General features: G+C 40.0%; 1 protein-coding gene across 1 annotated transcript in view; it reads right to left on the bottom strand.

Annotated features, from left to right (window-relative positions):
* Positions 1 to 3791: 3791 nt before the first annotated feature.
* Positions 3792 to 16697, bottom strand: part of MANBA (mannosidase beta) — a 125701-nt gene continuing 112795 nt past the window's right edge. Inside the window, exons 15-17 of the mRNA XM_005899815.2 lie at positions 9624 to 9766; positions 8509 to 8766; positions 3792 to 4659 (exon numbers count right to left, since the gene is read on the bottom strand). Of these exons, the coding sequence (XP_005899877.2) occupies positions 4435 to 4659; positions 8509 to 8766; positions 9624 to 9766 (626 nt within the window). The 3' untranslated portion in view covers positions 3792 to 4434. The remainder of the gene's footprint in view (positions 4660 to 8508; positions 8767 to 9623; positions 9767 to 16697) is intronic.

The raw sequence follows: 16697 nt of genomic DNA, 5'->3' as shown, positions 1-16697 counted from the left end.
ATTTCTTCACACTAATAACGAAATATTAGAAAGAGAAAGTAAAAAAAAAAACCATTTAATATCCTGTCATAATATAAAAAATATCAAAATACCTAGGAATAAACTTAATTGAGGATGTAAAAAACCTATACACTGACAATTATAAAATATTGATAATGAAAACCAATGGTGATTCAAATAAATGGAAAGATAATCCATGATCTTGGATTGGAGGGATTAATACTGTTAAAATGGCAATACTACCCAAAGCAATCTGCAAATTTAATGCAATCTCTATCAAAATACCCATGATATTTTTCACAGTAGTAGAATAAGAAATCCTAAAATTTATACGGAGCCACAAAAGATCCTAAATTGTCAAAGCAAACCTGAAGGGAAAAAAAGCTGAAGGCATAACCCTTCCACACCTCATACTATATTACAAAGCTACAAAACAGCATGGATTTACCCAACAGACATACAGATCAATGGAGTAGAATAGACAGCCCAGAAATAAATCTATGCACCTATAGTCAACTAATCTATTAACACAAAAGGAGTAATAATATAAAATGGAGGAAAGAATGTCTTCAAAAAGTGGCGCTGGAAAGCTACATATAAATCAATTAAAATTAGAACACACCCTCACACAATATACAAAAATAAAATCATTTAAAGATCTAAATATAAGACATGACACCATAAAACGCGTAGAAAAGAACTAAGATTGGTCCCCTAAGCAAGGCAAAAGAAATAAAAGCAAAAATGAACAAATGGAACCTAGTGAAACTTAAAAGACTTTGCACAGCAAAGGAAATGAACAAAATGAAAAGATAACCCACTTCACGGGAGAAAATATTTGCAAGTAATATGACCAATAACTGGCTAATATACAAAATGTATAAACAGCCTACACAACTCAATATCAAATAACAGTCCAACCAAAATCAAGACCTAAACAGACATTTCTCCAAAGAAGACATACAGATGCCAAAAACCACACACACACACAATGCTCCACATCACTAATTATTAGAGAAAGGCAAATCAAAACTACAATGAGATTATCATTTCACACAGGTCAGAATGGCCATCATTAAAAAGTCTACAAATAATAAATGCTGGAGAGGATGTGGAGAAGAGGGAACCCTCTTACATTTTTGGTGGAAACGTAAATTGGCCCAAACACTATGAAAAACAATATGGAGATTTATTTTAAAAACTAAAAATAGAGTTGCCATACGATCCAACAAATTCTACTTCTGGGCATATATCTGGCAAAAACTCTTAACTGAAAAGATGCACTCACCCCAGTTGTAAATAGCGCTGCTACTGCTAAGTCGCTTCAGTCGTGTCCGATTCTGTGAGACCCCATAGACAGCAGCCCACCAGGCTCCCCCGTCCCTGGGATTCTCCAGGCAAGAATACTGGAGCGGGTTGCCATTGCCTTCTCCAATGCATGAAAGTGAAAAGTGAAAGTGAAGTCGCTCAGTCGTGTCCGACTCTAGAGACCCCATGGACTGCAGCCCACCAGGCTCTTCCGTCCATGGGATTTACAATAGTGCTATTTACTATTAAATCCTATTACATAGTGTAAATTTACTATTTACAATAGCTAAGACATGGAAGCAACCTAAATGCCTATTGACAGGTGCACAGACAAAGATGTGGTAATGTTTATACTGGGTTGGCCAATGTTCATTCAGGTTTTCCTACAACATCTTACAGAAAAACCCAAATGAACTTCTTGGCTAATCAGATACAATTAAATATTACTTGATCATAAAAAAGAATGAAATAATGCCATTTGAAGCAACATGAATGGACCCAGAGATTATCACACTTAGTGAAGCAAGCCAGAGAAAGACAAATATTATATCCTATAACTTCTTCTGGCATCTTAAAAAAAAATGCAATCGAATCTATGTACAAAACAGGAACAGACTCACAGACATAGAAAACAAACTTATGGTTAGCAAAGGGGAGAAGGAGAGGGAAGGACAAAACAGGATGTGGGATTAACAGATACACACTGTTATATATAAAACAGACAAGCAACAAGGATTTACTGTATAGCACAAGGAATTATATTCAATATCTTATAATAATCTATAGCAGAAAATAATTGAGTATATATATGTGTGTGTGAATCACTTTGCAGTACCCCTAAAACTAATGCAATATTGTATTAACTATACGTCAGAGTAAAAAAAGAAAAAAAGAATCTGCCTTTATTTGCTTCATTTTTACCCTTGCTTCATGTACTAATTGGGTGATAACGATGTTTGAAAAGTACAACCACCACTTAGCATTTATTTTGTTCCAGACCCTATCTGTTTAATCTTTACAACTACCTTTGAAGGTCAGAGATAATCATCTCCACTTAACAGATGAGAAAACTAAAATCTAGAAGGCCAAGTGGCTACCCAAGGTCACAGAGCCAATAAGCCTCAGAACCTGGATTCCAACTCAAGTCAGTGTGGCTGGAAGCCCTGCTCTCTTTAGACAACAGGGTCGCACCCAAGACGGTGCCTCCATTCACAGAGTGGTCACTAAGTGTCAGTACTGGGCCAAGCCCTTGAGCCACATTTTTAATTTATTCTTCAAAACACACAAGGTGGGGGTAATTATTCCCATTTCACCAGAAGAAGACTGAACATAGAGGTTAAATTACTTGATTAAGGCTACAGAGCTAGAACGGGCAGAATTGCAATGTAAATTCTGCCCATCAACCTCAAAGCCCAACTCAGAGGGCACCTGGAATAGAAAAATGCTCTAGTTAATGGAGAGGAGGGTGCCCCCTGCCCACCCAGCAACAGTGACAAGAAAGTGATATAATATTTATCAAGTAAGAATCTTCTGGGTTACAGTCCTAAGTCCCAGTCTTTCATACAGCTTAAAAGCTGTATGAAATATATACTTCATATATATATATGAAAAGCTGTATATAAATATATATTTTGAAATAACACATAAAATGAGGGAACTCTTAGATACTGAAGGAGAGGAGTGGGTTGTCTGCATTTATTTTCTTCTTAGTCTCTGAACCATGGCCAAAAGTTTCTTAGCTTTAAAACCAAAATATTACCTATTTAGTCTTGATTCTAAAGCCAAACTCTCACCTCCAGTAAATTCCATAACCAATTACTTGATTCTTCTTCTAGAAGACCCTTCAAATATCCTGGTCTAGATTCTTCAAACTCTCCCAGTTTATCAAGTGGACTAAAAACCTGGCCAGAGCTAAATGGAAATTAATGCTTTGCATGATACTGGGCACAAATGAGTGTTCATGGAATGGGGAAATAAGTCACAGACGGAACACCAAATTGTCAATGCAATTTATATAATCTTAAATTTTTATATATTTCAAACTTACAGAAAAGTTGCAAAAGCAGAACAAAAATATTCCTATACACCTTTACTCAAATTGACTACTTATTAACATTTTGCCCCTTGCTTCACTATCAATGTAATTTTATAAACAGGATGATGAGAACAAAATGATTTCATAGCAATTATAATTAATCAGTGTTTTTTAAAATGGTTCAATCTCAAGTTAAAGGCAATACCACTTTGCTGCCAGGCTCATCACATGCAAATCAAACCATAGCCTTGAACTGGAAAGTTCACTGGACTTAACCAAATCTGAAGCCCATACTTAATACAGGTGACCACTTATGTCAGGACACCCAAAAGTTTCCAACATGATCAAGGTGATGTCCATTCCAATGTGAGTTTTTTTTTTCCCAAAGAAGAATCACTAATTGCCTTTGAAAAAATAAATTATTATTGTTAAAACAAATATTTTATTAAAAAAAAAGCCTCACAAATGAAAAAAGACTACTACTCAAAAAGTAATCGAATGGCAACAATCAATCCCACCAAACTTTCCAGCATCAACAACCAACATGGCTACCACCCAGACATCTCTTTCTGTTGCAACATCTGAATCTCTATTTCCTCTGGAAATAATGACAAAGCAGTTTCTTTTCAATCATTTGGTACTTCTCAAAGCTATCCTGAAGGGCCTACATGCCCTCACAATCTTCCACATTTGATTCCACAGATACCACAATGGTCATTACTGTGATTCCCTTAAGGGCTACCTGGGAGTGTGCCTGTAATTCTCTTAAAGGGCTACTTGGTCATGTTCCTGTGATTCCCTTAAAGGACTGCGTGTGGACAGGACCTCCTTTGGGGGTAGGAGAGACAGTTGGGTTAGAACTGATTCACATGGTGCAAAAGGTGCGAAAGGAAGAGCTAAAGACACAGCCCTGGTGCAGACAGAACAGCACCCAGGCACCGCTTTGTTGAGAACATCACCTGAATATACACAGCCTTCCCTGGGAGAACCAAGTGGCTAACCAGACACTTGACAGCAAGCAGATGCATTTCCTGGCTTCTTCAACTTGTTTCTAGTTGCCTTCAGCTCTCGAAAATACAACCTGGATTCCCTCAGTAAGTATCAGCCAGTGAAGTCACATGAAAAGATTGCTCCAATTCACTCTTGCTGGTGGGTTTCCAAGGGTAAAAGAATACAGTCCGTGTCTTCTCAGTCATGAGGAAACCATTGTCACTGAATCTCCCTGGGATGCTTCCTACATCCAACCAAACAAAGGGAGCGACAGCTGAGGTTTTCAGATCAAAAACAAATGTGTCCCCTTGCTGCGAGATGGTGGCCTGAAAGAAAAAGATAAATGAAGTGAAGGTGGAGAGCAGAACTCTCTGTTCTACATAGCTAGCACAGAATGCACTGCCTACAACCTTGGTTCTATTACTGCTAAAGTCATATATTCCATGCACTGTGTCAGATGCTAAAAAAAAAAATACATGGAAATTTACTGAAGGCTGTGGAGAATTACCAAATTGTAATCTCAAATCAGGGGTAGAAACATGTGGTCTCCAAAGATTCAGGAGAATATTTCACAGGAAGCTCAGAGCTTTGTAGCTGTGTATCTTTTCCTCAGGGTCTCATCAAGAGAGGCACATTTCTGCACCAAGGCTGGTGATTTTAATGACTTGCTCAGGATCTGTCCAGAGCTGACTGTGGAGCACAGCCATGGCACCCACCTTTTGGTCTTATGAGGAGACCCTGCGGTCCAGACAGCAGCCAGCCAGACATCTCCAGAAGCTATCCCACTACAGCTGGTGCTCTTAATGCATCGTGGGTAAAGTCACTTTATGAGCACCTCAAACGTGTGTGAATCCCACACAATATAGCAAAAGAGAGTATGGTGTAAGTCTTGTCACCTGTCAGCCTCTTGGCACAGGCTGAGAGTGAGGACAGCTGCTCCCTGGAAGGTGGGGTTTGTGAGCCTCTCTCACTGTGAGTACACAGCTGAGTGGGACCTGGTAATCAAGCCATGCATTTGTCACAAAACAGAATCCTTCAACATGCATACATGCCATGCCATAGGTTTGACATTATAGGCTATGTGTGACATAAAGAATATCCAAGGGCAAATTTTACTATATATAACTTAGCCTGCTACATCATGCAGGGTTCTGCATTGTCAACAAGAAATCCCACATTGGTAGGGCTTCCCTAGTGGCTTAGCTGGTAAAGAATCTGTCTGCAATGCAGGAGACCTGGGTTCCATCCCTGGGTCGGGAAGATCCCCTGGAGAAGAAAATGGCAACTGACTCCAGTATTCTTGCCTGGAGAATCCCCATGGACAGAGGAGCCTGGAAGGCTATAGTCCATGGGGTGGCAAACAGTCAGATGTGACTTAATGACTCTACCACCACCACCATCACTACTTTGGTAGAAACAAGAATAGAAATTTAAAGAGAGCTACCCAATACACTTTAAATTTCTTTTCTTGCTTCTACCAAAGTTGTGATGGTGTCAAATTCCCAAATCATGCTGCCCACTCATTCCAGTGAAGACCCTAAAGCAGTCACAGGCACACAGTTCACGTGGCTGGCCCTGGACACTACCAAGGCTGCAGGAAGGCAGCTACTCTCCTACTCTGCAGGAACAGCTACTCTGTTCCAAGGCCAAGGCCAGAAGGGACACTGGCGCCCACTCACTCTTGTTGGTGCCTTCTTCTAATTGGAAATCTCACTTCTGCATTATCTGACAGCAGAGCAGGGAGCTCAAGCTTGTACTCTGGCTCAAGGCCCCTGGGGATGCCCCAGGGGATAGAATTAATGCCTGGCTATGTTAAGCCTGACAATGTTAACTATCATTACTATTATTGTTGCTACTGTTATTACATCTCTTTAGGATGTAATAAGGATCCCTTTAGGATGGGAAGTATCACTGAAATACAACTGAGATAGGACAGAGAAAGAAGGCCTGCTCCTTTCCCACTCCCAGCTGTCTCAAGGTAATAGAGACCTAGATGAGAAAAGAAGAAAGATTTCAAAATCTTGTGTACAGACTACAAATTTGTCCAGTAATAGTTTTGTACTTTTTTCTGGAAAGAAGCCATGTAAATGTATGTCATTTCCTTCATATCTGCTCTACATCGGATGTTACAAATAAGTTAGATTTCCTTAAGGGAACATTTTACTATTAACTAGGAAGGAAGCTATGTTTTCATTTCAAGGACTGAGTTTTGATATTTCTAAACCAAATGTAAAAAAATCCTCTCAAGTCTTTTCAATGAAGTCTAAAATAAACTTATAATTGGTTAAAAATAGAGAATGAAACTTTCTAGAAACATACTTTCAATCACCATGTGGAGGTGGGGGAAGGAAGGAAAGGTTTTCAATCAACTAGATAGATTCCATATTTTCCAGCTACACGATTTTTACAACACAGCCTATCCTGATCATCCCATTTTTTTCTTGATAATGACAAAGAGATCTGGTGATTAAGCAACTTGAAAGTAATAAATCATAGTGGAGAGTGAAAGTTTTTTACATTAATAGACTCTCCTTAAAAATGCAAAATTAAGGGTGCTTTTATAGTATGGCTGAGTCCCTTTGCTGTCCACCTGAAACCACCACAACATTGTTAATCGGGTATACTCCAATACAAAACTCAAAAGTTTCAAAAAAAGACACGGAGAAGATTTAAATGCATGTTGTTAAGTAAAAAACAGCCAATCTGAAAGAACTACATTCTGGAAAAAATAAAAATATGTAAATTGCCAAAAGATCAGCATTTCCTAGGGATTGAGGGGAGGGAAAGATAAAGGAGGGCTTTCCAGGTGGCTCAGCAGTGAAGAACCTGCATGCCAATGCAGGAGACATGGGTTGGATCCCTGGGTTGGGAAGATCCCCTGAAGAAGGGAATGGCAACACACTTCAGTATTCTTGCCTGGAGAATCCCATGGACAGAGGAGGCCTGGTGGGGTTGCAAAGAGTCAGACACGACTGAGTGACCGGGCACAAGCAAAGATAAAGGAGGCAGAAAGCAATGGATTGTAGAGCAGTGAAAGTACACTGTATGATACTGTAACAGATGTTACATGTCACTGTCACTTAGCCACTCAGTTGTGAGGAAGAGTGGGTTGCCATTTCTCTCTCCAGGGAATCCTCCTGACCCAGGGATCAAACCCATGTCTCCAGCTTGGCAGATGGATTCTTTACCACTGAGGCACCAGGGAAGCCCACGTGTCACTGTACATTTGTCAAAACCCATGGAACACACAACAGAATGAGTGTACCCTAATGTAAATTATGAGCAGGGGCTGCTCTCTAGTTGCGATTCGAGAGCATCTCACTGCAGTGACCAAACCCCACTTGCTACAACTACAGAAAAGCCCATGCAGAAACAAAGACCCAGCACAGCCAAACAATGAATAAATAAACAGCTAAAATTAAAAAATTATTAAATGTCAAAGCTATCACAACATTGTTAATCAACTATACTCCAATATAAAATAGAAAGTTAAAAAAAAAGAGAGAAGAAATCATTTGTTAAATTAAAAACAAAAGAGTGCTTTTTCTGGGCTCTGACACTTCCTGGCTACAGACTGAACAGTTACTCGCCCCACCAAACAGGCTGGTGCGTGTGTGCTGAGTCATGTTCAACTCTCTGTGACCCCACAGAGTGTAGCCTACCAGGCTCCTCTGTTCATGGGATTCTTCAGGCAAGAATACTGGGGTGGGTTGCCATTTCCTTCTCCAGGGGATATTCCTAACTCAGGCGTCAAACTCACGTCTCTTGTATCTCCTGCCTCGGCAGGCAGATTCTTTACCACTGAGGCACTTGCGAAGCCCCCAAACAAACTTTCTCACTTACAAGTGCAGGTGGTAATACTTCAGGGCTGGTGCAGTAAAGCCCCCAGGTCAGAGCCTGGAACCCAGCAGAGAAGCAGTCAGCGGGGAGGACCCTGCTGCCTCGCCCTCCGCTGCGCCAGCCTGACAAAGAGAGGTGATGGGACCACCGGCATAGCAGGCATCGTAAACTTTGACAAATGCTGAATCAGAAAAAAAATTATTTGCTCTTTGCTTCCAGTGGGAAGGGGAATCAATCTTCCCCAGGTCCCAAATAAACTCAGTACCAAGGGGAAATTTTGCAAAACAGCAGAACAGCCCTCAAAGCCCCAGCAACTCCAGACCACTGGTGCTTACAGTGATATTTGCCTTGTGGAGCCCCTTGGCATTCTTCAGTGAGGACAGGAAGTGATAGTTGATTGGGCTCAAGAGTTCCCCGTCAGTTGACAGGTAAAAGGAAACCACACAGCTTTGTCGTGTACATCCGGGACATCCTTTTAACAACTCAGGCACTGGCTTAGTATAGAGGAGAACAGACTCCCCAGCTTTTATCACGAAAGGGTTAGTTGACTCAGAGCATACGAGCTCCAGGGAACTCCAAGTGTGGACTCTCACCTGGGGAGAAACAAGACAGAAGGAAACCAAACATTCTTAGTTCCTAATTTTTTTTAGAGAATAAGAATAGTAATAATAGATGGAAGTCACAATAGCAGAACTGATTAAGAGACTGTGAAACCTGAGTTTAACCTCAGCTCCGCCAAGTACTAGTTATGTAACTAAGATGTGAATTCAACTTCTCACAGTATCCATTTCTTTATACATAAAATGAGAACAACAAATAATAAAAAGCAGTAACTTCATAGGCGGTTGTGAGAATTAAATAATCTGTGGAAGGCATAGGATCTCAGGCATTGTAATTATTCCACAACCTGACCTATTCTCAATGTCCTCCCAATGGCAACCACCTAAGACTTCAAGTTTCTATCCTCTTTTTTTTTTAACCTAACTTTGTTTTAAATACAACTTCACTTTCCCACATATACAGTTTGTATAATTTTACTGATTTCCACTTTAATATACTGTTTAAAATGATTTCTTTTTATAAAGTTTAGGCTTTTTCCAGCTTCTCATGATTATAAATAATCTTTAAGTGTCATTTTACAGTTTACAATTCACACTCATCTAATTATTGTATTCACTATCCACAGAAATCCTCTAAAAAGGCACCTTGGTGTCATTTTACAGATGAGAAAACTGAACCAAGACATTAAGGTCATGGAATAAACAGCAGGATTTTGTCCTGAATATAGATTTTCAGATTTTAAGAATAGCCCATTTTCTGCTACAGACACTAGAAACACTTCGATACAAATTTCTCTTTTCTTTTTTCCAAAAATAACAGAAGCAAATAATGAAAAAAATCTAAAATTCTCCCTCTACCACAGAAAGAAAAAAATGTCCGAGCAACTTACAGTGAGCATCATCTGCTGGTCTGAGTGAAGGTCTGACGCACCATAGATGAAAAGCATATCTTTATCCTCAAAACCCACCGGTAACAGGGGGGCGAAGAAATGCCGAGCAAAGTAATGAAGCATTTTCCACTTTCCTCCATACTCTAAAAAGAATCAGGTGGGTTAGGAGACGGGCAGGGTCAAGCAGTGAGAGTCACTGTCCACATGGCCCAGGCGTGTGACCTGGCACATTCTGGGCACTGAGCGTGGAAGAGAGCTGACAGTGGAGAGAACCCGTTTTGTGGAACGCAGGGAGCATTTTGGACATCACCTCATGTCAGCCTCAAACCTGGAGGAGGCAGCCATTACCATCCCACCCTTCAAATGAGGAAATGGAAGCGCAAGCAGTTAAGTCACACATGCTACATGAAGTATTTTGAGCCTGGACATGATTCCTGGCTGGCACTTGCTCATTTGCAGTTCTGCTTCCAGGAGATCACTGAGCCAATGTTCCTTTTTCCTTACTTACACATGAAAAAGGGAATCAGGAGCATTGGCAGTGAACATCTGTTACAACTCTTCTCTTATAAGAATTACTTAGAGGAAGTACTATTGGAGAGGCTGGACAAGACGGTGGAGTAGGAAGACTCTGTGCTCACCTCCTCCTGCGAGCACACTACAATCACAGCTATTTAGAGAGCAACTCTTTATGAGAAAGACAAAATCTAGCAGAAAAGAGCATCGACAGCTAAAGACATTAAGAAGGAACCATAAGATGGGCAGGAGGGGCATAAGTTACGTAGTCAAGACCCACACCTCAGGGGTGGGTGAACCACAAATATAAGAATAACGACAATTGCTACTCAAGGAGTCTGAGTCCCACATACGGCTCCCTAGCCCATGGATTCTGCCCTGGGAAGACAAGTACCTGGAAACCTTGGCTTTGAAGGCCTGCAGGGATTAATTTCAGGAGTCACAGAGAGTTGGGGGAAACAGAGACACCACTCTTAAAGGGCACACACAAAATTTCACATCCTCTGGGACCCAGGGCAGAAGCAGTCATTTGAAAAGAGCCCAGGTCAGACTCATTTGCTGACCTTGGAGGGTCTCCTGAAGAGGCAAGAAGCAACTGGAGCTCACCTTGGAAGCAAAGGCACTGGCAGGTGCCATTTTGGAATCCTTCTTCTAGAGAATTAGCACCAGGATCCAGCCCCATCCACCACCTGTCTGCACCAGTGCTGGGAAACCTCAGGCCAAGGAACTGGCTAGACAAGGACACAGCCTCACCCTGTAGCAGACAGGCTGCCTTAGACCTCCTGGGCCCAAGGCTCCTAAGGTCATACTCCTGTTCACCAGAGCAGTGTACAAGCTTGTACACAGCAGTGTACAAGCACTAGCCCCCCAGGGACATGCAGCCAGAAATCTGGAGACCCACGTTCCAGCCACAAGCCAGCCAGAACCAGCCTCAAAATATTCTGGGCCTTGGCTTCACCTACTGGTCCCAACTACACCCAGCAAGGGGTAGACACCAGCCCCAGGACCACTACAGCCCTGAAGCCTACCTTGTTAGGACATAATCAACACAGCAGATTGGCACCAACCCAAGAGCAGACCAAAACCAGCTCTGAGAAACCTTAGAGTCCTCAGCCAGCTGCCCTGGGATCCAGCCCAGTTAGCCAGTGGGTCAGCTGGTGCTGGCCCATTTGGGATACCCTAGAACCTGTGCCAGCCATATTAGGAACTGGCTCCAGCTATCAGTAGGCGAAGACTAGATCCATGAGCCCCAGCCCTGTAACCACTCACCTAAGAACCCAGCTCTGACCATTCGTGAGCAAGCAGTAGTGCAGGATCCTCCAGGGTTCTGCAGCCAGCAGCCTCATGACCTGGCCCCACCAACAAGTTACCCAGCAGGCTCTGCACAAGGCAGGGCCTGGCAACCAACTGGGCCAAGAGCCAGCCATGTCTATCAGACCATGACAGTAGTTGGTCCACCACACAAAAGGACCCATACACCCCACATAGGGGTGACCAGAGAGGAGTGAGCTGCTGGGACACACAGCATATCTCCTACAAAAGGCCACCTCTCCAAGGTCAGGAAATGTAACCAACCTACCAAACGCAGAGAAATAAAAAGAACCAATTAGGCAAAATGAGGTGACAGAGGAACATGTTTCAAACAAAGGAAGGAGATAAAACCCCAGAAGAAGAACCAACTGAAGCGCAGATAGGCAAACTACCTGAGAAAGAGTTCAGGGTAATGATCACAACAATGATCAAAGAACACGGGAGAAGAATGGATGAACACGGTGAGAAGTTTAACATAGAGTTAGAAGATATGAAGAACTAAGCAGAGACAAAAAATACAAGTGAAATGAAAAATACACTAGAAGAAATCAACAGTAGATTAAATGATACAGAGGAATGGATCAGGGAGAAGGAAGACAGAGCAGAGGAAATCGCTGAAGCCAAACAGAAAAAAAAAAAAAAAAAGAGTAAAAAGAAAATAGAGTTTAAGAGATCTCTGGTACAACATCAAGGGAACTAATATTCACATTATATGGTCCCAGAAGAAGAGAGAAAGGGACAGAGAACATATTTGAAGACCCAATAGTTGAAAATTTCCTTAACTTGGGAAGAGATATAGACATCTAGGTCCTAGAACATAGATAGGATCAACCCATAGAGGTCCACACCAAGATGCACTGTAATTAAAACGGCAAAAATTAAAGTTAAAGAAGCAATATTAAAAAACAAGGGAAAAGCAATAAGTTATATACAAAGGAACTCCAGTGAGGCCATCAACTGCCTTCCAGCAACTCTGCAGGCCAGATGGGAGCGCACAATAAATTTTAAGTGATGAAAGGGGAAAACCTACAAACAAGAACACTCTACTCAGCAAGGCTTTCATTCAGATTTGATAAAGAAGCCCCCAGGTTTGCAGAGAAGCAAAAGCTAAAAAGGAGCTGAGCACCAGCAAACCAGCTTCATAAGAAATGGTAAAGGGATTTCTCTAAGTGAAAAAGAAAAGGCTACAAGTAGAAACATGAAAATTATGAAAGGAAAAAGCTCATTAATAAAGGCAAATATTAGGTAGTAAATCAACCATTTTCAAACCTATCAGGAAAGTTAAAAGAGAAAAGCAGTAAAAATCATCTATATCCATAATAATTAGTTAAGAGATACACAAACAGATGTAAAATATGAAACTAAAAACAATAATCATGACAAGGGTGGGGGAGTAAAAATGCAGGGTTGTTAAAAATGTTTGAAATTAAGAGATCATCAGCTTAAAATAATCCCATAAATTGCATTACACTATATATAGATTGCTATATATAAGCTGCATGGTAATCACAAACCAGAAATCTACAATTGATAAACATCAAAAATAAGGGAATCCAAACATAACTAAAGATAGTCATCAAATCAACAGGGAAGGGAAAAGGACAGGAACTAAAAAGAACTACAAAAATAACCCCCAAACAATGAACAAAATAGAAGTACATACCTATCAGTAATTAAATACTAATGGACTAAATGCTCCAATCAAAAGATGCAGAGTGGCTGAATGGACACAAAAACAAAACCCATATATATGCTACCTATAGGAGACACACTTCAGATCTAAACACATACACAGAACTGAAAGTGAGGGGATTGAAAAAAAGTATTCCATGCAAATATAAATCAGAAAAAGCCAGATGCCAATATTTATTAATATATCAGACAGAACAGACATTAAAACAAAGATGTGATAAGTGACAAAGAAGGATGTGATATAATGATCAAGGGATCAATCTAAGAATATGTAACAACTGTAAATGGATATGCACCTATATATAAAAGAGTGCTATATACATACAGCAAATATTAATGGACATAAAGGGAGAAATTGACAGTAACATAATAAGAGTAGGGGAATTTAACACCCCACTCATATCAGTGGACAGATCATCCAGATAGAAAATCAGTCAGGAAACACATTAGATCAAATGGACGGATACAGAATATTCCATCCAAATCAGCAGAATACACATTTGATCCAAATGTACAAGGAATATTTTCTAGGATGAACCACATGATGTACCACAAAACAATATTCAATAAATTTAAGAAAACTGAAACCATATCAAGCATGTTTTTCAACCACAAGCCTACGAGACTCAGAACTCAACCACAAGGAAAGAAAAAAAAACACTGCAAAAAACACTAACATGGAAGCTACGCAACATGTTACTAAACAACCAATGGGTCACCAAAGAAACTCAAAGGATCAGCAAAACACTTGGAAACAAATGAGAACAAAAACACAATGACCCAAAATCTATTGGATGCAGCAAAAGCAGTTTTAAGAGGGAAATTTTAGTGATACAAACTTAGCTCAGAAAACAAGGAAAATTACAAATAAACAACCTGACCCTACACCTAAAGGAACTTAGAAAAAGAGAAGCAAACAAAACCCAAACTTAGTAGAAGGAAAAATATAATAAAGATCAGAGCAGAAATAAGCAAAATAGAGACTTTAAAAAATAGAAACGATCAATGAAACCAAGATCTGGTTCTTTGAAAAGATAAACAAAATTGATAAAATTATAGCCAGACTTATCATCAAAAAAAGAGGTCTAATCAATAAAGTCAGAAATGAAAGAGACACTACAACTAAAACTAAAGAAGTACAAAGCATAAGAGATTAGTATGAACAACTATACACCAACAAATTGGACAAGCTAGAAGAAATGGATAAATTCCTGGAAACATATAAACTTCCAAGACTGAATCATGAAAAGATTTTTTAAAAAAAATCTGAACAGATCAATTACTTCTAAGGAGACTGAATCAGTAACCAAAAGCCTCCAAAAAATAAAAGTCCAGGACCACATGACTTCACTGGTGAATTCTACCAAACATTCAAAGAAAAATTAATACCAATCCTTCTCAAACTCTTCCAGAAAATGGAAGAGGAAGGAATGCTCTGAACTCATCCATGGGGCCAGCATCAACGTGATTCCAAAACCAGGGGGAAAACCTTATGATCATCTCCATGTATCCAGAAAAGTTTCTGAAATAGTTCAACATCCACTTATGATAAAATAAAAAAAAAACAAAACTTCACAAAGTGGATGTAGAGGGAACATGCTTCAACATAACAAAGGCTATATATAAGCAGACAGCTAACACCATACTCAACAGTGAAAAACTGAAAGTACTTCCTCTAAGATCAACAAGACAAGGATGCCCAGTTTTATTCAACACAGTACTGAAAGCTCTAGCCACAGCAGACAAAAAGAAAAAGAATTCAAACTGGAAAGGAAGGAAAACTGTGACCGTTTGCACATGACATGATACTAAGAAAATCCTAAAGACAGCATCAAAATCTAGTAGAGCTCATCAATGACCTTGGTAAAGATGCAGAATACAAAATTAACCTACAGAAATTTGTTGAATTTCTATATACTAACAACAAACTATAAGAGAGAAATTAAGGATGCAATCCCATCTACCTTCACATCAAAAAGAATAAAATGAAAGTGAAAGTGTTAGTCGCCCAGTCGTGTCTGACTCTTTGTGACCCCATAGTCTGGGCATAGAATTCTCCAGAAAAGAATACTGGAGTGCGTTGCCATTCCCTTTTCCAGGGAATCTTCCCGACCCAGGGATTGAACCTGGGTGTCCTGCATTGCAGGCAGATTCTTTACCATCTGAGCTATCAGGGAAGCCACATCAAAAAGAATAAAGGACCCAGGAATAAATCTAAGGGGGGAAAAGACCTGTACCCAGAAAACATAAGACACTGATGAAACCAACTGCAGACAACACAAACCAATGCAGAGATACTTTGCTCATGGATAGGTCTCATATTGTTAGAATGACCATACTACTCAAGGCAATCACAGATTCAATGCAATCTGTATCAAAATACTACTGGCATATTTCACAAAACTACAACAAATATTCCTAAAATTTGTATGGAAACACAAAAGACCCCAAGTAGTGAAAACAATCTTGAGAAAGAAGAAATTAAAAATGAAATTAGAACATTTTCTCACATCATTTACAAAAATAAATTTCAAACTGGATTAAGAGCCTAAATGTAAGATCAGAAACCATAGAACTCCTAGAGGAAAACACAGGCAGAATACTCCAACACAAATCGTAGCAATATATTTTTGGAACTGCCTCCTAAGGCAAAAGAAACACAAGCCAAAATAAGCAAACAGACCTAATTAAACTTAAAAACATTCACACAGCAAGGGAAACCATAAACCAAATGAAAAGACAGTGTATTGATTGGGAGAAAATATTTGCAAATGATGCGACCATTAAGGGGTTAATATACAAACTATTGGAGAAGGCGATGGCACCTCACTCCAGTACTCTTGCCTGGAAAATCCCATGGATGGAGGAGCCTGGTGGGCTGCAGTCCATGGGGTCACTAAGAGTGGACACAACTGAGCAACTTCACTTTTCACTTTCATGCCTTGCAGAAGGAAATGGCAACCCACTCCAGTTTTCTTGCCTGGGAATCCCAGGGACAGCAGAGCCTGGTGGGCTGCCGTCTATGGGGTCACAAAGAGTCAGACACGACTGAAGCGACTTAGCAGCAGCAGCAGCAGCAGCATACAAAATATATAAACAGCCCATACAGCTCAATATAGAAAAAAACAAAACAAATAACTCAATCAAAAAAATTGGGAGGAGACCTGAATAGAGTTTTTTCAAAAGAAGAAATACGGATGGCCAACATGCATATGAAAAGATGCTCAACATCACTGATCATAAGGGATGCCAATCAATACCACAATGAAGTATCACCTCACACCTGTCAGAATGGCTATCATCAAAACAATCACAAGTAAACAGTGGCAAGAATGTGGAGCAAAAGGGAACCCTCCTACACTGTTGGTGGGAATGTAAATTGATGTGTCCATTATGAAAATCAACTTGGAAGTGACTCAGAAAAACTAAAAATAGAACTATCATAAAATCTGTCAATTCCACTTCTAGGTATATATTCAAAGAAAACAAAAACACTAATTCAAAAGATACATGTACCCCATTGTTCACTGCGGCATTGTTTACAGCAACAAAGGTGTG

This window comes from Bos mutus, chromosome 6, assembly GCF_027580195.1.
Source record: "Bos mutus isolate GX-2022 chromosome 6, NWIPB_WYAK_1.1, whole genome shotgun sequence".
Taxonomy (NCBI): domain Eukaryota; kingdom Metazoa; phylum Chordata; class Mammalia; order Artiodactyla; family Bovidae; genus Bos; species Bos mutus.
Note: the sequence above shows the minus strand (reverse complement) of the source record. Positions and strands in the feature narration are given on the sequence as shown.